This window comes from Anticarsia gemmatalis, chromosome 3 (genome assembly GCF_050436995.1).
Source record: "Anticarsia gemmatalis isolate Benzon Research Colony breed Stoneville strain chromosome 3, ilAntGemm2 primary, whole genome shotgun sequence".
NCBI classification, from domain to species: Eukaryota; Metazoa; Arthropoda; class Insecta; order Lepidoptera; family Erebidae; genus Anticarsia; species Anticarsia gemmatalis.
The window spans coordinates 13,576,459-13,601,364 of NC_134747.1; the positions used below are offsets into that span (position 1 = coordinate 13,576,459).

Genomic DNA, 24,906 nt, shown 5'->3' on the forward strand with positions numbered 1-24,906 from the left:
CGACGTAATTTTACAAAATCCCATCATTTCGACTCGCATTTGATACTTCAAAGTGTATTTTTGAAAAAAATAAAAGACATACCGATGCTTTTAATAAGTTAATCTTGGAGTTCTAATGAAACGTCACGGCGCGACTGAGACGAAGCGTTATAACCATTTTACAAACACATAAAGCTGTAAATAACCACTCTATGTACTTAGTAATAAGGGTGATTTTTCCATAATTGTGTTGTGTGTTTATTTTGGTAGAAATTTTGAAGGAAATAAACAATGAGAGTGGAAAGATGGCACGATAAGAGGTACCTGAATGTCACAGGGATGGTGAAAAATTGTTTCTGTAATGTATTTTTGTAATGTTAATTTTTATCGAGTTTTGATGTTTTCGGGTTGATTTGGGTGTCGTGTTATTGTGATAGGTAGTTAAGGAGTAACATGGCAGATACAGGTTTAAATGTTTTGCAAAGATTTTTTAATTAGTTCCTCAAACTTTAATGTGTAAGCACGTTATCTTTTTTTTTTTAATATCGATTTATGCTTCAAGTCGTAAACTGAAGAATGTTAAAATCTGAACAGTCAGTCAAGTCGTTTTGCGTTAATTACATAATAATAATGTTAATCTGAAGTAAATAAAATTGTGCAAAATGCCTATGTGCTATTGTGCTCAATAATATGAAAAGCAGATTTGTTGTTTATACACGAAAGTATCACGGACAGACAACATTCGCATTTGTAATATTAGTAAAGCTAATAAGTCTCAACCCTGTACAAGCAAATTTGAATAATGTTGAACGCACAGGAATTGATATTGACATACCATGCGCGTGCGCACCCGTCCTTGTCACTCTAATACATTTGAGCTTTACTTTACTGAGATATTAGTAAGTGCTGTTGAGTCACGCAAGCTTCATACCAATGTTTTATTTGAGAAAAAAAATAACAATTTCATATTTTTCGCAGAATTAATTAATTAATGATGAAAAAGAAATGTTATTGCACGCAAATTGTAAATTGCAATTAAATTCACATTTGAGTAAATTCATCGATTCTAAAAAAGTAGACTTAAATTCGCCTCCACCTCGAGAAATTTGTTATTTTTTTACCTTTGAAAAGCTACTGCAATGGACCCATTTCACATTATTATTATTTTAAATCTTGTACAAAGAATCCAATCCAAACCAAACATGAACAATATTTATTTTCGCCATTTACACGTCAATGTAACCCACCTAACCAAATATAAAATTAAACCCCCCTATGAACGGCCGTTTCTCACGTTGCAACGAATAATTTATAACTACCCGCGATAACTTTGTGACAATGTGTTGCGAAAGGAATCCACCTGACTTGCACCCCCGCCCCGCGCCCCGCGGCCACGTGCACCCCCCGGCCACCCCCGCGATGTGCACAAAAAATAATATCATATCTCGTTACCGAATCTACCTTTTGTTGAGCAAATGGATGGAGCTAGAGTTGAGTGGATGTGGTGCTTTGATTTTATTTTATGTGATAAAATTTTGTTGAAGCTTAACATAGATTTTTCTTTAAATATTACTTTGTACAAAATACGCATGACATTATTGAAGGTAAAGATTTTTTTTTATATTTCAACTATATTCACTTAAAACTGAGAAAACATATTTTTACAGTAATTTTACTTAAAAATAGCTAACGTTAGTAAGTAAGTACATTGCTTAGTAATAGTTAATTTAATAATATCAAAACTTAAATCAATAAACGTTATGTACTCTCGGATACACTATTTGTAGATTACTATAAAAAAAAAACGAAATAAGGACAATAAATTCCGAATCCATATCTTTCTAACGCTGGTCACATCTCGCATCCAACAATAATATACCTGTATGCACTTTCGTTTTTATAAAACCCTCTGTATCCACTTTAAATTGGACATCACCGACCTTTTTTTTCTAAACTCATATTCCATTTATCTTTACAGGCATGATTCGATGCATTGTCCTGTGCGTAAATTAAAAAAAAATATCTCCAATGATACGCGTAGTGAAGTAAAAAAGTTAACATTTTAAAAATGGAATCCTTTTTGATTTGTGACTTGACTTTTGATGTTTTTTTGCGCCATATTTTGTGTACAATATGTGAGAAATTGTGGAAATAGTTTGCGTATGGTTTGATGGTAATAAAATATTGCCGTTTCGACTTGAATTTTGGACAAGAATCGAGAATTAAGAGGTAAAATTATTCTATTACTATAGTAAATCTTTGAAAGTATAAAACAATGTAGGTATTTTTATAGGTCTATTTTGTTTACGTAATTGACACTAGTAATTGCTTTTCTAAATCAATAAATGAACAACACTGTAAGAATACCTATGTATATACCCTAAAGGCAATATATTTACAACTGCAGCATACCTTAAAATTAATTAACAGAGTAAAATCTTTTTATTACTTTAATCCTCTTCAGGTACCTGGTTCAGTTATTTCCGCTCCCAGAAATACTTTGGTCGCGATATTGGTTATACTAATAAATTGTCTTACAATTTTTTTATATTTTTATTGTAGCTGTTTCTCGTAAACTATCGTCAACTGGGATAAATGGGATTTATTTTACATGTTTTAGTCTTTTGTCTAGATGTGTGATATGCTTTCACGACTAAGCAGCGACACTGATATTTATAAAATTCTGAATGGAGATACTTAAAAAACTAGTGACAAATATTACACAAATCTTCCATTACCAACTACTAATACAGTAACCAGTTCCTCCACACTATAAAATCGCAAACAATACTCATATTTCATTCGCTTACTATGGGAAAACATCTTGAAACATCTAAACAATTTGAATCAGTACAAAACATACCGGTTTAATAAATAAATAGAAAAGAATGTCGCACATTGCAACTGAGAGTACAGTTAGAGAATAAAACTTTAGCTATAGCCCGACAACTTATAGTACGACAACTTAGTGAAGAGCCTTCGCGTGCACAATTTATTTAAAGAGACAACTCATCCCACTAAGAATTGTTCTTGTCTCGCGGGGACTTTTAAAAACATACAAACAACAGACACAAAGTAGAACCAGACCAAAACAACTATTTGTGGTTTGCACAAATAATTTTTAAGGGAATCGAATCCACGACCTCCCGACGCAGTCGTAGTGACGTGGCGACCGCCTTAACGCCACGGAGGCCGACAAGATACCTATACAGTATTATTGTTTATAACCTAGAAAAATCGTACATACTCTCTACAAAGTCGTCGGACTATAGAAGCTAGTTGTACCGTACGTTATGGTGACATCGATACTTTTATGTATAAATACAACTTCATACATATAAATGTATGTAAGTTTTGAGAATGCAGGTCAATTGGCTGAGATTTTTAATGTAGATAAGAGTATAGCTGATTAAACTGGCTATCTTTGGTGAAATCTATGATTTCTGTAGTATAGTTTTTAGAATATAAAATTATTAAGTTGTGTTTGATAGTTATTCTCCAACACGAACTTGGCCATATTGGTGACTCAAGGCCTAACCCTTCCCCCATTCCGGGGGAGAATGTTTAATGTTCCATTCCCTTGCCCGGCAGTGGGACATTAATAAGTTAAATTATTTTTCATGTTGTTTTCATAAAAAAATATCAAGTGACTTTGAACTCTGTAAGGGACAAAAACCTGTAGAATACTTAGGAAATTTTAGTACTCGTAGTAAATCTATCTGTTACTGTTGATAGAATATTGAGAACGGCAGGTAACACAACATGATTTGAAGGGCTCATAAAATAATGCCTCTTTCATAGACTGTAAGGCTGTGTATTCTCAATAACGTGTTCAATAACTTAATATCGATTAAATCAGAAATAGACTGCAATCGTTTATACTAAAATTTAATTTTATAGAAATAAATATAACTAAATAAAGAATGACAGTGTCAAAATTCAAATAGTTACAATCGTCATTATATCTAAATCATGCGTTATCTTAAATCTACTCCATTTATCAGTGAAACAAGTAGGTAATACCTAATTCTGTCATGTCAGTTAATATAAATAAGACCATTATATGCGCCCATGCGCCGCCTACAGGCAGATGTGAGAAGCTTACTTATTGGACAATATGGCGGATAGATAAATGTATTATGAAAGTTTGTATGTTTGTAAGAATCATAGGTTTCGCTTAATTCAGAGGGCCAATCCATATATGACGCAAAAATTTGTGATTGGTGCATGTGGTATTATTTTAGATCAGAACAAGATCGACACTATTTATCTGTTCATTTGTATTGGTTTTCGAGTAATCTGTAAGAAAATATGTTTACAAACTTTTCGCACTTGGAAAATTTACTAAGTCTTCGCACTAGACCTAAAAAGTATGAAGTAGTTAATGAGTTCTTTAACAAAAATAGGTAACCAGACTAAAAATAAAAATAGTGGCATGTAACCGAAATTGTAAAAATGTAGAGATTTAAAGCTTTATGCGTTTTATCATAATATTATTCTATCTATAAGCAGCAAAGCCTTTGAAATGCACAAAAATCAACAAAATTGCAGCCGATTTTTGGCTGTGAACAGTAACAATGTATATTTCTGCGTGACATCACGGCGTGGTCCGCAATTTGATGAAATTGTACACCAACACCTTTGGGAACGCGAGACCATTGTGCGTTTGTTTTGTTTTTACTAGAATTTATTACGATTTCGATATTCGAGTATTCTCATTTTAGGACTAAAGAAATAATGCAGCCTAGTTAGTGGTTGAGAAAAATGGTTTAAGTAAATAATTTTCAGTAACAGATAGACTTTGAGAATATTTTCAGCGCTGATTTAGTTAAATAGTAATATATAGTATCTTCTACCTGCCATGTGATTAAAAGTAATTTTAGGTTAAAACACATCGGAACTAGATCGAAGTTTTTATTAGCATAGAAATCTTAACCAAGTAATAACTTTTTAGGCTTTTTCGCCAAAGCACCACTTGCGGCTACAGCCAGTACAACCTGCGCTGAAATATCAAACAGCCCACAGTAAACAAGTAGACTCATTTACTCGCTAATACGCATAATATTATTCTAAACTAAAGTAGCCAAATTCTAGAATTTTCTATTATAATAAAATAATAAAAATAGTGATGCAATCATGTTTTCGACAATTGGCTCAGTACATCGATAGAAGATAGCTATGGCGACACCGTCCCAAAACCGGTATTTAATACATAAATTTTATTTAAAAAAAGACGGGCCGTGCCCACACTTAGCCGAATTGGTTATTATCTCATTCCGTAGGTACTTATGAGATTCATTACACACTTATTGGCTAGAGAACGAATAAAACCATTTTTGTAGCGAGCTAGTGATGTGGGGCATATCGATTGAGCATCAATCGATAGAAAGTCTGTATAATAAATTAGGATTGTATTTTTGATGATTAAGTTTCACTGTTACATTCACCGGAAGGTTTAGAAAAATTGTCTTTTGTGTTACTGTTTTAAATCATTGCATTCTGATATTGTTTACTTCCATGGGGCGTAATTGATGTTGTCACTAACCTAAGCTTAACAGTTAGCTATAGACATTCTGTAGTTTTCTGTTTTTGTTACCCACTTTCCAAAACTTCTAAAAAGTACAATGAAAATATCCCCTAATCCATTTTCTTATTTGCTGTCTGCAGAAAACTGTCTCAATTCAAAATAATTTTGTACAGTTACGATATCAAATGTTATAATCTATCGACACACAATGCACTGTGTCACACCCCATCACTAACACAAACCAGTCCGCGTGTTAATTGCGGTACCAAATTCGTATCAAAATCATTTGAATATCCGTAATTTATGGCAGCGGCCGGCAGTATCATCTCTGTACTATTCGTGTTAATGTTCGCATACATTATGGCGGACCATATGCTGTTTCGTTACATTCACGACAGTTTACACTGGTTTAGACCCGCTGGTATACTTGTGTTTCGATGATGATGTGAATAAATAGGTTTTAAATATGAAGGATTATAGAGCTATTGGAAAATGACGAAAAGGGTTTAGGGTGAATGTGGTTTTTGGTATGTCCGGCTGTAGCATTTGGTGTATGTATTTATGAAATGGTTTTTTGTAGGGATAGAATGGTGGAAATAAATGTGCAACGTAAATAACTTGATGCAGAATAAAGCTTGGGAACAGTATCGCTAAGGGTTTAGTACTGAATTAATGTAAAGTTATTTGCTTTGGTGTATCTCTGTTTCTATGGTGTAAAGATCTAAAAATCATTTTTTCATTAGTGCTAACGAAAAATAATTGTAAACAGCAACTTATTAGTTAACTAAAATGCAGTGATGAAGTTTCTCTGTTCTTTCCGTTCTCTTCAAAATAGTATTAAAAACAAAGTAACAGTTAGTGGTATAAGTTTTCTAGAACTACGTAAATCCTTGTTTGTGCAGTTTCCAAACTATTTTTCTCTCGTTTATTCATTCAAGTTGAGTTGTAAACAATTGGCAATTCTATAAACGGATCTATCTTGAATGAACGGACAAACATCCGTCGTGTTTTACATAATAATATGTAAATAAATGTAAGAAAATATTTGTGAGAGCGATGACCATTTTAATATTATTTTGTCTCAGTGTTCTATTGCTAGAATTCTGTTGAAACTGGTTACTCTTGTACGGAATATTTCTCGTAATGAATGCATAAACTTGCAATGCTTTGAATTTAAGACTTGAGTTTTGATTTTATCTGAATGTTTTTTGAGATTTGTGGAATAGGTTTCTGTCTAGCAATAAAAGTAGTTTAAATTGTTTTGGGTGACTAAACTGATGTTAGATTGAAGCCATCTTTACGCGTTTTCAAAAGTAGACGAATTTAATTTTGGCAGGATTTAGTTACATTATTTTATCAAAAAGATAAGATTAAGTTTATGAATCGTATGGACTTTCCAAAGATTGGTAGAATATCGAACCTGCGACACCTTAAACAACATATCAAATCAAGAATTGTGGAATGCTAGAATTGCACTATTATGCGATTTTTTCAAATGATTGCGTTAAAAAGAATGATGATATTTCTTTCAATTTGTAATAGATAGCAATCCGACATCTTTAGTTTTAAGAATTAGTGAAACTTAAACATAATAAACTTATCTTATATATATTATTTAGTATGAATCACTTTCTGTATCTTACATTATAATACGTGTATTTGGGGAAAACCTTTTATATGAACACGTAAGGCAATGGCAATATAATATAATTTTATATGAACGATGACGTCATTGATCAGTATGTGATTTTTTTGGTAACGTGTTGTGTAAGTATATGAATGATTAATAAATTGAGGTTAAAATAGTATACTTTATTCTGTTTCAAAGTACCTACTGAATAACAAAATATAAGAGACTTTCTTGTGTCCGAGCTGGTCATTACGGCACTTTAATCGTGAGATCTATTTGTGTGCTGAAAGATATATGTGTTTCAAAATGATACTGCCTCGGTGGTCTGGGCTGTCGATGGAACTATTGTAACAGATCTTGAAATCGAGGTCAGTTTTGATTTAATAGGTACCTAACACCTTTTAATATTTGGCTAGATCGGAAAGTTTATCGTAGGTAACTTTTACCTACAAAAATCTGTATCCGGGGCACTTTACCCATTAAAAAAGCGTTGAAATGTAAGTTGAAAAAAATCGGGTAAAAGCTCTACGACATTCGTAATAAATGTATCTATAAAAAAAAACGTAATAAAATATTTATCACTCTATTACTCTTAATAATTATCGCAAAAACAAATAACGTGGACACTTAATTCGCCATTTCCTTCAGACTATTTGCTAGACCGGAAACTTGCGCGTTAGCAAACCCATTGAGTCGGCCATATTTCATCGGATTTGCAACGAACCAGCGATTCATTGATAGTCCTTTGAAACCAGTCCACATTACTATCGACTAGTGAAGTGTCGTATCGGATATGTGAGTTAGGTTTCGGATATATACGACCAATGCATGGTTGTCTGGTTATCTGATTAAATAGATGGGTGGATAAATGAACCCTAACCGAATAGAATTAGAGATTCTTTTCGCCTATTGTTTTAAAGAGTATCTATTTCGTTTCGAATATAGCTACGAGTCATAGAATATTTTGGATTGACTTACAGACTAAGATACGATTGCAAACTTACCTGAATGTCCCAGTGGTGGCGGGTCCTGTTGTTCGGGAAAAAATAAAGGTATTTCGCCAAGAGACAAAAAGTGTCAGTTGTCTCATCACGAGACAACTCAATGGCTTACTAATGTATTAATTGTACGGATATCTATTTAAGAGTTTAAAGTATCCGAAAGTTGCGGTAACGATATCAATAACGTCCCTACTATGGATGCTTCGAGTGAATCCACTCAATTTTATGTTTGCGTGGGCGTGAATTCAATGCTATTTTGTTTAGTAATTAGTATTTATTGTAGGTTTTTTGGTTTCGTAACTGGTTTTAAGTTTAATTTCGAACATAATTATGATCTTTAAGAACACGAATCGTCTTTATATGTGCGTATTCTTATACATATCTTCTTTTTTTATCCTGTCATATAAAATTTTGCCTGTGACTACGCACACTTTCAAAGATTTTTAGCGATCTTTCGAATGTAATTTGACATTCATGACAATTCATATTTATTACTGAACTTCCTTACAATTGGACCAGTATTATCTTCTGAAACCAAACTATTTAGCGACATTATATAATTAAATATGATGATGTCTTTAACTATCTTCATAGAATTTTCTGTTAAGAATTCTTACTTCTTCCATTTTGGTCATATTAATATCACTGCATAATTTATAAAGTTTATCTTACTACAATCCGTTCTTCTAAAGCCTACACTACCCTATACCTAGAATACAGTCAGCACTATAACGTAGAGGTTCGTTTAAACTCCATAGAGCTAAGGGCTGGTAATGCAGACTGATTTAGTGAGCCATTACAAGCGTTTGTGAACGTTTAGATGCCAATATACTGCCGGCTACTAGTATTAGTTTAAATGGATTTGTTGCCGAAGACTGGGGTGAAAGCTAGTGTTTTAAAGGTAGCTGTAGCTTACTGGGCTGTGTTGACGTTTTATGAGTAAAAAAAATATAATGATAATCTCTTGGATAGGCATGTAACATCTTGTATTATTCGTCATTTACCGTCAGGTGAGATAAAAAACAAATGTTTAATGCAATATTTAAAAAAAATATATCGTTTTATCTAAATTTATCTTTCAAGGTAAGTTTTGTTTTAAAAATATTGACACGCAGAGTAAGTGCACGAAAAACAAGTGCAAGCGATATTAGGTACACTGATTTTTGAGAAATGATGATTTATTAATGTAAATAATAACTACTATAAAATACAATAACTACAAGCTACAATAATAACAAAAAAATGCAGGCTTTCTGCACAACCAAATTGATAAACAATTGTCGAATGTAATTTCATCAAAGAACTAAATAAAAATATTTATTTCAGAACTATAGGTCCATGTAACACTAAACTTTATAATTGTCTTTACATTAATCGAAAACAACGCATGATTATAAAATTTTCAATCCTAAAAAATAAAACAGTTATTTTGAACTACATCTATCTCTTCAAACTGCATAATCTTTCAACCTGATTTCAATCTATTAAAACACAATAGATTGTAATCAAAACTTCTTAATATTACAATTACCATATAAATACGAGAAAGCGATACTAAATTATTTTTATTGTGTTATTTATGTAGTATATAGGAGAAAGTGAGATGTTTATAAATATCGATCGTTTTAACATCTACTTACTGTCTGAACTGTCTCTTATTATTTAATACTGTGCAGACGACACGATTTTTTGAAGATATATCAGGCTTACTACACACAAATTCGGTTCGGCAATATTTGTTGAACAACAAAACCGACTCGACTCACTTCTTCGGCTTGTACGGTTCATCTATACATATTCAGTTTTGCCGCCCGGTTAAGCCGATTAATGCCGAACCGAATATATGTGTATCAAGCCTCATAAGATATTTTTTCTAAAGTTATTTAAAAATAAGGATTTTCGATTTTTTGTTCATCTTTTTTTAATTCGATTATGAGAAAAGGATAGAAGTGGATCTAGTTTTTTTTCTACATATCTATTTGATAATAATTTTCCTGTATGTTGCACCTATTAAATAGTAAGAATTAAAAATGATCCTTTCTCCTTTTTCTTATGGTTTAAAATAAAAGAGGTGAACAGATAATTACTTTAGTTAAAACAATATCTTAATCAAACAATTTTGCATGTACTAAGCACTTAAAAACAAACGCATTATATAACTGCAAAGACAGACGAGCGACAGAATAATCGTGTCGTCTGTAAGTCTAGAACATAGATGCTTTTAGTCGCAACACTGATCACACATTTCGATGCTTCCCGCTGAAGGGCACTGGGCTATATCTTCGTTACTTCTTCATTCATGGCTCTATGCATGTACTTCCAGGCTTCTGTAGTTTATACAACTATGTAGGATAGTGTTACTGCTGTTGAGATTGGATCATAATTTTTTATCTATTACTGTCCCACTGCTGGGCAAAGTTCTTCTTCCAGAATGGGTTTGGGTCTTAAGAACATTTTTCCCTATTTGATCTAAATTTTTTGTTATTTTTGAAATCAAAATTATAATTTTGTAAAAAAGCTAAATGAATTAGTAAAAAAAGTAGTTTTAATGATTCGTAGCCATGAAACTTATATTTTCAATACGATTAAGTATTGCACTTTCCAACTCAAACACTTTTTAAGCTATTATTATATTTAACAAAAATATTATTTCCTTGCAACTACTTCGTACGTATAATTTTTATTAAAAATTGGCTCTATTTTTCTAAGAAACAAAATAATTTATTCACATAAAAAATCCAATCTCAACAGCAATAGTGCTCTCGTAGACGGGACGATAGATTTTATTTTATTTTTATTAATTCGGCTCTTTTTTTTGTTTATCTTACCTACCAAATATAAAATTTTCCCACGATGTAACATTCCCACCTGATTTTATTTTTCCCATCAAAATATAAACACGTATTTATTGTAACCTAAAGACTCCATATTTTTTTAAATATCCTCCTTATATAAAACTCGAAAGTAGTCGAAAGTCAACCTTCCTAAACTAGAAGTTTTAGTAGATATACGACCGATTTCATATCTCCTAAATAAGTGTCGGATAACTTACCAGCTGGAATTTTGACAGTTGTCATCATACAGTTACTGTCATATTATCCATCGGTTAATTTATCCGACGCTTATAAGGTGTGAAACTGGCCTTTAGACTTCCAAATCCAGGTAGCCTTAGTAGATTCCCTACAGCATAACAAAAAGGAGGAGGGCATCGAAGTGTGTGATGGGGGGGAGGGAAAGGTATGACGATGGATGATACACAGGGGCCGAGCGGTGGTGAGCGGCGCGCGGGGCGAGGGAAGAGGACCTCAGACTCCTCAGCATCAGGGTCTCTCGGCCGTGGAGCACTATCAGATCCTGACCTTCAAAGCCGCTTGCAGACCAACCTCACAGCCTACTGGGTTCGTAAAATGCATTTCTTGGAGTGACCGTCCAATCCCTGCTTTTAAATTGTGTGAGGATGTGATGTGTAGTTTTGAATGATGATTAGATTTTGTATAGACATAGAAGGTGATGGGTTAGAGTAGTTGATGTTTTAACTATAAATAAAAAGTTTACCAGCTGTAGTTAATATCAATACGAAATGATCAATTTAGGATAACGTAATTTTTTGAAAACTCCGTTTTAATTACGTAGCTACATATTTAAATCTAGATTACTAGGTTTACTATTCTAGGTTTCATTAGGTAATTTATGTGCTGTGCACTTTTTGGCTTACAATTGCAAGCTTTCTTCGATTAGTCAAAACTTTGTATACAGTTTATTAGACCACACTTCGCAATATTTCAAAATATATTCTTTATCTTATAGTAAATCAGTTTTCTAGACGTTTTCCAATGACCTAGGCCTTTAGGCTATCGTAATAAACTTGATTAATAACTGAGGATTTAGACAAAATGTCAATGTGTCATAGCTTTGCTTGCATCAATTAATTTAATTAATTATTTTTATTCGATTCAGAAATATACTACGTTGTGTTATTGTAATAGTTCCACATTTTGGATTTCATATACGACGTGTAAGGTCTGGTTAGTTGAACAGTGTTTTGTCTTTTTCACTCATATACAGTTTCTAAATTGGTTGAAGGTGACAAAACGCAGTATAACTAATCAGATCTTACACTATGTTTATTTGTGGGGCATATTTTATACTCTCCTAGTTTACTCGTTGTAAATATAGTAATATACCAACCGTACCTAATAAATAATCATGGTTACAACCATGCTATTTCCAAAAGGGCACCATTTACGTCTTAGAATTAGACTTTTGATGTTTTTGAAATTGCATATCTTTCTCCTGTAAATGTGCCTTGCATGCCAGTGTTGTAAATAGTTTAATAAATGTTGTGTTTCTTTAATACATGTATTTTTTATGTGTTTCTTCGTATTTTCTTCGTTTTTCAATATGTTTTCTTTCGTGTTTATTTTTTTAGGTGAACGATTTTGGAAATTTCAAAACATGGATTTTCGATATTATTTGATATTTTTACTGATTTTCATGAAAATATTTCAATGGTGTAATAGCTAAATATGACTAAGCTAAATACAATCTTCTAAATAAATGTCATAATATTTACTTTAGTAATTATGTGTATCGTTTTTCCCAAGACGAACAAAATATAAATCAGTCTATCTAGCATTCTTTCCACACAAACAGAAAAAAAATACGCAAAAACTAGCCTACAAATTACTTAAAAATAATTATAATTAAAATTAAGCTATAGTAAACACAAATTAACTCAAGCAAAAGTTTACGCCAAAAATACTTAAAAAATATTCTCAAACAACTATCTAACAATAAAAATATTTCGAAAAGTACAGTTAAAAGATGTATACATAAATATCACAACATACAGTTTTGATAAACTAACCGAGATAAATGAACTAAGATAGCTTTATCATGTATTGTTTATCTAATCACATATATTATGGACTTTAGTACCTTGGTATAAAGATCATATTTGATAAGCCGACCGGCTTCCAATGACTTTATCTAACAAACTTTTTAAATTGATATCAATCGAATATTGTAGATGTAAGTTGAGTTATAAATTATTGAATAGTGAAAGTTTTACATCGGCGATGTCCTTCAAAAAGGTCAGGTCTATAGTAATCGTAACCGTATAGTTGTGAATGATGTAAGGGAAGTTTGTAAAGATCGTACCAAGTGGCGTTCGTTGGTCTCTGCCTACCTCTATGGGAAAAAGGCGTGTATAAAAAAATACATTAAGTATGTATGAATGCATTATTGAAGTACATTTAGTAATTATTGCGAAATGAGTAAACAGATTTTTTTATAAAGTTGAAGGTTTCTGAAAAGCTTTTTATTTTGAAACGTAGTTCGTAGTTTTAATTTCGTATCGAAATAATCGCAGGCCAGAACGATTCATAATTTCAACTTATTTGTGCAAGACACAAATATTTGTTAGTGAGGACATTGAACCCAAGAAGTACTATGGCGATCATTTATACCGCTAGAAATCCACATACGTTTTTTGGTTTATATTGAATTTTATATCAATGACTCATCTCTAAAGGCCCCACGTCATAACTTTCATTAAAATTAGTTTTGGAAAAAACCAAAATGTAATTTAATGAATAATTGTTTTCCTTTTAAAACAAATAATTTGCATAAAACTATTACATTATGTCCTTAAACTTTGCTCACATCTGTACATATTACTATACTAAAAATCAAGCGAAAATGAACTCTATTTTGATTGTATTAAGAGTTATTTGGTTTTAAAGTGAGATGGTAGGTTTATTTATTGCACGTTGCGTAGTTTTCCCAGACTATGAATATCATTCGTATATAAAATGCCGAACGATTTTAATAGAAATCATTGACATTGTTTGTGTTTGAGTACCAGTGGGATGTGGTGCTCAAAGTTTTGACTACTATAATAATTATTATTTGTTTTGTATTTTGAAGTTGTGCAGGTACATTAATGTATGAATTTTTTTTAAAGATTTTAGAGTATGCAAATTTTGTTAAGAGCCGATGCTGACTGAGTTAAAAATGGTCATGTTACAAAATGGTAATAGTAATTGTGTAAAATTTATTTTAAAATAGAAATTGCTAAGGTCCAGATTAATACATTACAATAGGTGATTAAAAAAAAAACTTTTTTAAACCACAAAATAACGTCATTACAGGCGATCAATGACAATAAAAAAATCTGAATGACAATATGCATACATTTGTACCAGCGCGTCCGAAAGAAGTAGCCGCAATTTTCCCTCTTCAAACTTTGATTGACAACCGACTTTCCACATGTCAAGCTACGGCTACGAAATGCTACGGTGCTACGAACCGCTACAACGTAGACCACAGTTTGAGAATCACATTCTTATTTTATAGCGCATTATGTTATAATAATATTTTTTACTTAGCACATTTTTGTTTATACCTGCGAGTGAGCTTGTGTGTGTGCCGCTCACTTGAACGTCGTATAAAAATGTCGTTTACTCGTCGTACGGCCACAGAATCTAATAGCTGACAGAGTTTTATGTTCTTTCGCGGTACCATATTGTGTTACACGGTGGGCCCATTTTTTTAATCTTTTTGTGTAAAGAATTGAGGTTTGTTACCGATTAGAGATGGGTTTGGGTGTTTAGATTGTTTGAGTATCGATTGGTTTTTGTTGTATCGATTGATTTTGTTGAATTAATGTCGAGCACTAATGAAGAATATATTAAATTACTTTGATTCTATTATAAATTAGTCAAACTAGAATAAATAAGAGTTTGTTTTGAAAACTCGATCCGAGATTATAAATCACATAAAGTAATACATTACAATTGCGAATATTTCATTAGTATAGAAAAATAATATGTTCAATTCAATCGATTTCAAAGATCGAGTACCTAATCGATTGAATCGGTGGCCCATCCCTACGAATGCGCCGGTCCGGTTTACGGTGACGCCCAATTAGCGTTGGCCCTCGCAATCCCACTACAGCTTTTGTTACAAATGATTTATGTCTATGAACGCTCGGTATGGCAATTTAGTTTCAAGTATTAATTATATGTTAAATATTATATTTCGAGGTTAGCGGCAAAACTCCTTTTGTGCTACGTTTCGACATTTCGCACTTAAATTTTTATGTTTGAAGAACAAGAATTGTGTTATGCGCTTACGATCACTATAATAGATTTTCCTGTTATTGAAGTTTATGTATTTACGTCAATAGCATATGGTATATAATAAAAATTGTATTGGGAAATAGCATTCTTTGATGATCTTTGCGGCAGTGGTTGAAGTGCTCGCTACGCTACTGCGTTGGGTTCGATTCCCACACAGAACACATATTTGTGCGATTCATAAATACAATTAAATCAGAAACATCTATTTATGGATTGGTATGTGTGCACGGTGCTGTACGGTACGATGTTTGTATGTTTGTTAAAGTCCCTATAAAATAAGAAGTATATAAAATGCACATATAGTGGTTGTGTGAAAAAAATAAAAGATACTGTAAGCAAAATTTATTAGTGAGATAACTGAAAAGTATTGTGGTAAGTTTTTGCCACAAAGTCTAAAAAAAAAGTTTCGTAGCTACAAAAACTCGCTTAGAAAGTTTTGTAATTATTGTTAAATTAAGGATACGATAGTAAGCATAGTGTACTAGATAAATTACAGAGATATAACGTTTTAACGGTCACACTCGAATCAGAATAAGTTTTAATTGGTAGACCACACGCCACGATCGACAATGAACCGAGTTTCATACTATTTATCATTTAGAATTATTAGTCGTTAATGAAGTAATGTAGTTTTATCTTTGTGGATAAGTAATGAGAATTTTAGAGATTACTTATGTTTAACTGAGTTACAAAAGGAGGTGGTTAGGTTTTTGATCTTTGTTATTTGTATTGGTTTTTGTTTGATATTTGATTAACCTAGCGATATAGTAAATAAATACACAATTTATTTGAAGTTATGAGACTTATGAGCAAAATTTTGTTTTGAAATTAAATCGATTCGACGCACAAAAAGAGATTTTGCGAAATTTTGTTTTAGATTCAATGCTATCCAAAAATATAAAAAAATAAATTATTTAAACAACACAATGTATTACCTCCGCATAATAATACAGAATAATAAAATTAAAGCTATCTTTAAAACGAATATTACTAACATTATTGATACCAAACCATCATCTCTTAAAATCATGCAAACAGCAATAAAAAAACCATTACCACGAGTACTATCAAATACCACAAAATCGAGGGTGAAATACAAACAAAACGATAATAATATCTGTTCTAACAGACGTCTATAAAACAATGCAATAACTAAATACTTACTAACATCATAAAATGGAGTATTTCGAGATAAACATCTACCATCTATACTAATATTATAAAGCTGAAGACTTTGTTTGCTTGTTTGTTTGTTTGTTTGAACGCGCTAATCTCAAAAACTACTGGTCCGATTTGAAAAATTCTTTCAGTGTTAGTTAGCCCATTTATCGAGGAAGGCTATAGGCTACATATCATACCGCTACGACCCATAGAAGCAGAGTACCAGTGACAAATGTTACAAAAACGGGGAAAATTATGATTCTCTTATGTGACGCAAGCGAAGTTGCGCGGGTCAGCTAGTCAGAATATAAAACTGTACTTTTGTATCTGTTATTAGCTTACAATAAACGTGGGAGATGACCGCAGCGATTGGTGGAATAAAATATGTTTACCGATACGTTTATTAGTCGTTAAGTGTATTAATTGGAGTAGTTGTTTATTGTTTTGTGATCTGTTGTTGAGGATTTGTGTTTGATTGACTAGTGCTATTCACTTAATGGTTAGTCCTGGTCTTTCTATACACCACAATCGATATTTTTGTGTGAGAGTCAGCCAAATCAAGGTGAATATGCAAATCGCGTTAGTTTCTGTACAATACTAAGTAGCTTATACTCATTAAAGTAGCTGAAAGTAAAAGTTTAAAGGTTAGATAAATCACTGACAATGTTTAGTTCTTTGATAATATGTATAATATACACTTCTATATACACATCTAAATATAATTTTCATCATCTAATTTCATTAAGCATTTCAAAATTTGTAATCGTATTAAAACTACTTCAAGAAAGTAAATACTGTACGATGATCTTCTATCAGATTGCAAAAATAGTAACGTCGTGGTTTAAATAAGGAACAAACAAAGCCCCTTATCTCAAGTTAACACTTTTTAAAACTAACCAACGTTATATCACACAAAAAACCAATTACCTATCCTCCCATTCTCGAAACATAAACAGATCAACATACATTTAACGACCTCTCAAACCGAACTAGCGAAGTACCAATAACTTCTTTAATAGTTCTAACTAATTAACCGAAATACACATTAAAACTTTAATAAAAATACACTAAAAAAGCATCTATAAATAATATAGATATTCCCTCTTTTATTATACTTAACATTGTAAAAAGGAGTTGGCAAATACCTGGGCAACTAAAGCTGTAAAATTCTATAATAATAGCTAATGACTTGGAAAATGTCTTGTAAACTGAAGGTATTAAAAACTTTTTAGTGGGGTGTATTAATGATACCGATGTCTGTGACAACGTGTGTCTATTTGCTATTTTATGATTGAACTTGTGATTTTGTTTTTAGTGATAATAAAACTTGTTAGTTTGTTTCTATGGCGTAATTATGGCACGGTTCGATTGAGTAATAATGTTAGGTTTTCCTGTCACAAGAAAACAAGTAACGCTCATCATACCTGCTATTTTATACTATGATGCAGACTGACACTTCTAACCTCAAGATATACTGCCCATCTTACGGTACCTAGTAGAAGATCAGCTTGGCCAGCTAGGTCATAATAATATTATTATGTTCTTCTAGTGTGAGGCCTTCAATCTTCATACTTTCCATGTTCACAAGTCGGTCTTGACTTTGGGCCATATTTATGAAAAAAGTTGTTTTATAGGTTAAATCTAGATTATAGGATCTTATAATATCTTAATTCAAGCTTATCTCTACATTCCCCTCGATGTAAACTTAGACGATCTTACAAAAAAATATAAAATAATAATTACCAAATCCATACAAAAATGCTCGTCATCTTAAACAAAAAATCTCTTAACACAAAACAATAAAAAAAACACAGCAGTAATATATGGAAATACACGGAGAGTAAGAATAATTCCAATTATTCGGTACTAACGTCACAATGATTTACATACATAAAGATTTACTTGTACAAGTAATAATATAACTTGTTTTGTAATAGTACGAGTTTTGTTGTTGGAGGTTTTAATACTTTATACTTAAATTGATGTATCTTTAGTTAGTCAAAGTAAGATAATGAAATATTGTTATTCTAGTTGTAACGCGTGGCTGCAGTCGTAGTAATTTGAGTAAAGCTATTGCAAAAATGAAGTGGGGATACTAAGCTATGTCTTTGTTAAATTTCATGAAATTGGTTTAGTAGTTTAATCGTCAAAACGTGGATAAAAAATGGATAAGAATGGAGTGAACTTATGCAATTATAATACTAGAAATATTTAGGCGATTTTCAGTAGTAAACCCAACAGTATGGTATGTAATGGTTGTACTAATCTCATGATACATAAATAATGAAGTCCTGTTATTAAATGAAATAAAAAAATAAGTGTTCTAGAACTTTCTACACTTATTCGCGAAAAAACTGAGATGCAATTTATACAACTTTTTCCTTAATCATTATCTAAACACAATTTTTAATATTATTATACATCAACACGTTATTATCAATTAAATATACTTCGACACTTCTTTGCGAAGCCATTGAATAAATATTTAATGACTTTTAAATGCATTTAGAAGATATAACACCACGTTAAAATTCTAATTCTAATCACACTTAACCTTATCCAAATTTAATCCGGAAATTAAAGCTTTTACGTTCTAAATTAAAACTTAATTGATAAAATAAATGCAACAAGCGGCAGACATTTTTTCTATTCGAATTTCAAATCTCTGTCAATACTTTTAACGCATCCTGTTTTTTTTTAATTTCTTATTGGTCAACCTTCTGTCAATGATATTAAAGCCACCTTAGTTAGGGTAAAAGTGGCCAAAAATTTGAATCTATTACGCATTTTTCAAAAATATCCTCAGCATCCCTCAGTAGTCTGGACTACTTAAGTTTAAAAACTATATTCCCATCTTTATACTAACAGCGCTAAAAGCTACTTAACAATTACAAAACAACATCATCTGTACATAAGCGTTCTATTTTTAAATCGCTGTCAAAACTTACCGCGCGCTGTTTTTTTTTAAATGAAAATGGCAATGACACCCGAATAGTCAGTCTATGGTCGTTAAACGTACACATATATAAAATGTATGTATGTATGTCGGCTGGCTTGGGACATCTCGTTATTTCTGTTTTATTGTATGAATACGTAATGACGCCGCTTGGCCAGTTGCGACACACCAATTGCTGATCTTAGCGTTTAGTACGGTACTATTTACATAGATTAATACTTTCTTTGCAGAAGTTATTTTAAAGTTTTAGATACTTTGCCTAATTAGGCCAATGATAAACCGAATTTTGTACTTTCCCTTTTTAGCTAAAGTTGCTAGTATCTTACGTCGGCGTCGCACTGTCTAGCACCAAAGAAAGCACTTAGAAGTAAGCTTCCTTCGGTCTGTTTTATGACCTTAACTATATCCTACTTATTTGAATATCTTCTTTACCTAAAAATATTGCAATAAAAAATAGAGCTCTTCATTCAATTGTCGCAACGGTTGGTTGTCTGTAATCTGCACAAGATTTTCATACAACATACCTGTATCGGACATACAGGACAGGATTAGTACCATGTATTCTCAAACAGAATCTATTTCATGCCTTCTAGAGGCTTTACTTCAATAGGCACAATACACATTCACGCTACAGCTCTCTATCTGTGTAAATTGTCAAATCTCTATCGCCATTAGAATTGAAATTGATAAGTAGGTATGTGGCTTATGCTTGTTTACGATGTTCCCATATCTTTATTATTTAAATCTTTAAACCGGTCCGTTTAATTGCGTTCTTAGATACTTTTGTGCCACATAATGTTGCCAGTATCAAAAAATGTTTAATTAGTAATGTTGCCATGCTGTTTTCGTAATTGTTTCGTGTCGGATTGTCCGGTTTTTTAATTGTATAAGCTGGTTATCGTGATCATATTATTTGATTCCCTTTTCTGTGGTTTACTACTGGTTTGATTTATAAAATATTGTTCCGGTTTGTTCTTATTTTTGTCAAATTTAGTGCTACTATTATTTTAATGATATATTTTCAAATAAAGGTAGAGTACACGACTATTGGGTGTCTTGAAATATTTTCTAAAGTAATATATTTAAAAAAAAGTTTAGACAACTGTTTTTGGTAAGATACTTAACTGAATCTTTATTTTAATCGAGATAAGGGATGTCAATAAGACACAATAATCTATCTTAACATCTAACCATGTTTATGTAATCGTTTAAGTATCACTACCTCGCGGAAACCTCGCGTTGTATCAAATCCCTACACCTTTCTGTTATTATCCTGGATATAACATAATGATATGGTAATCAAGATATATAGAATTTATTTTTAAAATAGTGAAGTAGTTCTGAGATATACATATACAAGTAAAAAGAACATATAATTTTAAACCACGTATTGATATTGAATACATTTTACATTACTGGTTTGAATATTGTTTTATAAATTGAGGAGGTCAGGTGTGATATTGTTAATAATATTTAAACGTCACAACTCAGACTAATCTGGTTAAACTAGTATTTAACTTGAAGTAACAATAACTATGGCATAAAATGGAATTAATAAATAAATATGTATCTTTATTATTGCATAGATTACTTTAAGAAAATATACTCATATGAGATATCGACCTCATAGTCTGTATCACGACCAAATGAAGAAAAAGGACTAAGAACAAAACAACTAATCTATGATTTTGACCGCACTGATGTTGCTTACTCCTTGTGCTTATTTCAATCAAATATCTATTATTTTATATTCAAAAGAGAGTAGGTTCGGTATAGACCCAGCAATGGACTAGTATTCAGTCCAAAAGCCCGTAGACACGATTGCTTCGCTACTTTAAAAAAGCTGAAATTTTATCATCACAATACCTTATTAAATAATTGAGAGCCTAGTATGGTATATAAAATATCTACGTTTAACTTACCAAACACAGGAAAGTCTTGCAAAGTCAACAACATGCCTAGTTTTTTAGCAAACGAATAATAACACCAATTATGCGGCCAATTTATCCATATTTTTACAAATATAAAAATAAAATTGATGTAGTAACGGTTTTTATTTTTAAAAAGCAATATGGCGGAAACAGGAAATGCTTTATGCAGGTAAAAGCTTTTATAGAATAATTGTAATTTATTTATAGAAACCGAGTGGTTTAAGCTCTCGCCGCCCACGCAAGTGGTCGAGAGTTCAAACCTAATACTAATGAGTTTACTAAGTAATGTGTTTATTAGAAATAATAATTACTTGTTCTAACGGTAATGATTACTACTATAAATGGTACAACATCGTGGTAAATTTTATTATATGCGTGCCTGAGAGTTTTTTAAAATGGAATAAAAAGTCCCCACACTTGTCGATCAAGACCTAATTCCTCTTAATTTGAAGAAAGGAGTCTCGTGTCCAGCAGTGGGACAAAAATACATACATAGCCTCACGCCTGTTACACCCCAACGCGTAGGCAGAGGTGTACGGATTACTCCCACGTTTTACCATTTACAATTCTAGTCCCATGTAATAGGGGTGACCTTTTTGCCATTTACCAGGCCCAACTCGGAGACAGAAATAGGTTATATTTATTTTGAGACCAGGAAGTCGGAATCAGGATACTATTTAAAATTTCACGCTACTGGTAACGACTGTCAAAGATCTTCGAAAATGGCTGCCAGGGTCCACAATTGAATGCGCCAAATTAATTAGGAAGGAAACTTAACCATATACCAGGCTCTTTACCAAACTTTGCGAAAGAAATAGCCTAAAAACTAAACTGTCGGATACAGGAAATGTTTTGTACATCTTGAATAATGGATAACTTTCATAATAATTGTAATTTATTGTAATTACTAGGTGTATTATTTCTCACGGTAATCGACACTTGGTATTAAGTCGAAAAGCCGGCCATCTTGACGCCTGAAGCGCGAATGTAATGAGATAACTTTATTGATAAATAATTTTGTAATGTGCTCGTGTTATTTATAGCTTGGCTTGATATTTACGTGTGAATTAGTCGTGAAATTCTAGAAATTATAATTTTGCTAATGTCTTTTAAATAAGTAGAAAAATCGGTGTCTTTTTCAATGCAATATTTTATTTAGACTCAAACTCATTTGGTAAATTGTATTAATAGATGTACGATATGAATAGGCATATAAACTTGCAGATTTTAAACGCTCAACTTATAAAAAAGTTAAAATTACGTGACATAGCATACAATAAAAAATTTAACATAATTTTCCTTGTCCTGCGAAATCTTCCATTCCCGGAAGGAAGGCTTCTTAATTTTAGTCACCTTTTCCATTTACAGTACCTCACAAAACTGATTCCTTTTAATAAAATTATGTGTTACTATAAAAACCGGCCCTTAATAAAACATTACATACAAACAGACAGCTCATAATATAATAAACACAATTTTACAACACATAATCAAGAACGAATGATTCATGATTGGTTCCCATCGAATGAACGCGTTTGCCCGCCGGCCATATTTTAGCAAAGTATTATTGCATATAAAACCTCCATTACTGCATATTAGATAACTAATGTTTTTGGCGCATATTATTATGATATGCCAATTACTTTTTGGTTCGGAGATGATTAGGTGTTTCAAGTGAGATTAGTAAGAAGTTTATAAGGAAGTTAGTTAGTTCTTGATAAAAGATATAAAAACTTTGATCAAGGGACTTTCATATAAATAATAATCTTTGTTTTTCGGTCTACCTTTATCATACATGCATAAAATCAAACCCTTTTTTATAGGTGTAGGTAGAGATCGAAGAGTAGTTCAGCTTTCATTCATGTTATAATGATATTATTTTGATTGTACATTTTTAAATGTCTATAGTTATATATCTCTACCTAATTTTAAAGATAATTGAACACGGTTATCGAATAGTATATTTATTCATATCTTTTAGTTAATTTAACATCTAAAATTGCCTTGAAGACAAACCAAGTAATTCAGTTATTTTCGAAAATCCAGTAATTTCAATCTGTACCCAAAAAAAAATGCGGGACTAAAAGCTAAAACAGAAGCTTACTTTAGCCAGCAATTAAACTTTGTAAAGCTTTCTCTTCATAGCACTCTAGATCAAAAACTAAAAGGGCAGTTATCTCTATCATTCAACTTTCATCCAATAACATTTTCAATAAAACATATTAACAACAAATTCGCGCACCTCCACGCCAATTTACATAAACATTACACCTACCGCTTCAACCTTCCACTATTAAACTATAATTATAAAAGTGTCTGCCATAAATGTACTAATTATTCTTCCTCACTTTGACACGATGTTAATTAAAAACTAGCTACATAAACGTCACTAAGTGAATTTTATTACCCGCCATAATGAACTGACGTTTTATAATTATAATTATAAATTATTCATTGCTATATAATTTTATAATTTCGATGTTCGATGTTAAGGAGTCTACACATGAAAGTCGCCGACCTGCCGACACATGTTGCCTGATTGATGTCGGCGGATCGTTATTTGATAGAATCATGTCGGGTACCAATAAACTATCGAGTTATTGTCTTACTGATAAACGTATTTTAAGTACTGATTAGTTGTATAGAGCTTTGTCACTTTAAATCAATTTTTGAGCAGCATATGATTGAATAAGACCAAACATTAAAACTTATCAGAGCTCATATGTCGTTTATTAGAAAACAATTAGTGTATGGACATAGTATAGACAATAGATCGGCGATTTTGTTTCAAAGACAGTCAAAAAGTCGTCTACATTTTTTTATCTTTTAGTTGCCCACGTATGTCGGCAGGTCATCTTCAGTGTATAGCCTCCATTAGTGTGTATTCGTGATGTAATGTTTGAACTATACTGGGTGTCATCGTGATTTTGTAACTTTAATTATGAAATATTGTGTGTGGACTCGTTTTACGTCATATTAATTTACGATTTACAATTATATTTTAACAGTTTTATCTGTGTTGTAAAATTTCTGTTTAGTGAGAATATAATGGAATAAGGAGCGTACCCTATAAATTACGTATGCACTCTGTCACGGACTCACGGCACTACGAACAACGCTCGCGCATGTGGCCAGTTTCAATGATATTGACCGAAGATACGTTGGAAAATAATTTTGGGCTGATAGGCAAGGGTCTCCTCCCGGAACAAGGGAAGTGTTAGGCCCTGAGTCCATTTTATAGAGTAGATTTAAAAGGTATGCAATATGATTTTTTCTTTACCGGTAGAGCAAGTGGCAGGTTCATATGGGATGTACATTCGTAGACGGCTACTAAAATTGATATATTCCATAATAACACAATGGAAGCATTTTTTATACAACCATTAATATAATTAAAGTAGATTAACCTTACTTGCAAAAGATTAGTTCGCAATTCTATTGAAAAATATTTTGCACAATTTATTTGAAAACAAAACGTTTAGTAATAATAATTGCGTTTTAATTTCGCAAACTAAATTGTTTTCAACAAAATCAATTGTGTTAATTGTTCATAAGGTGTGTCGTAAAGGTCAGAGCTTT

The 24,906-nt window shown here is 31.9% G+C and overlaps 1 protein-coding gene across 16 annotated transcripts in view; it reads left to right on the forward strand.

Moving 5' to 3' along the window:
* Ca-beta (Calcium channel protein beta subunit) overlaps nt 1-24,906 on the forward strand; it is a 183,626-nt gene that overhangs the window by 32,505 nt on the left and 126,215 nt on the right. For 10 of the 16 annotated variants that reach the window (XR_012960523.1, XM_076136685.1, XM_076136678.1 and 7 more), the window contains exon 3: nt 11,398-11,535. The exons of 4 other annotated variants lie outside the window; for them this stretch is intronic. Coding sequence is in view for 9 of the 12 variants with exons in the window: in XM_076136685.1 (XP_075992800.1) it covers nt 11,398-11,535 (138 nt within the window). In the remaining 3 variants the exon portion in view is untranslated. Of the gene's footprint in view, nt 1-11,397; nt 11,536-24,906 lie in introns of those variants that run through there. 2 more of the 16 variants (XM_076136691.1, XM_076136696.1) reach the window with 2 other exon arrangements.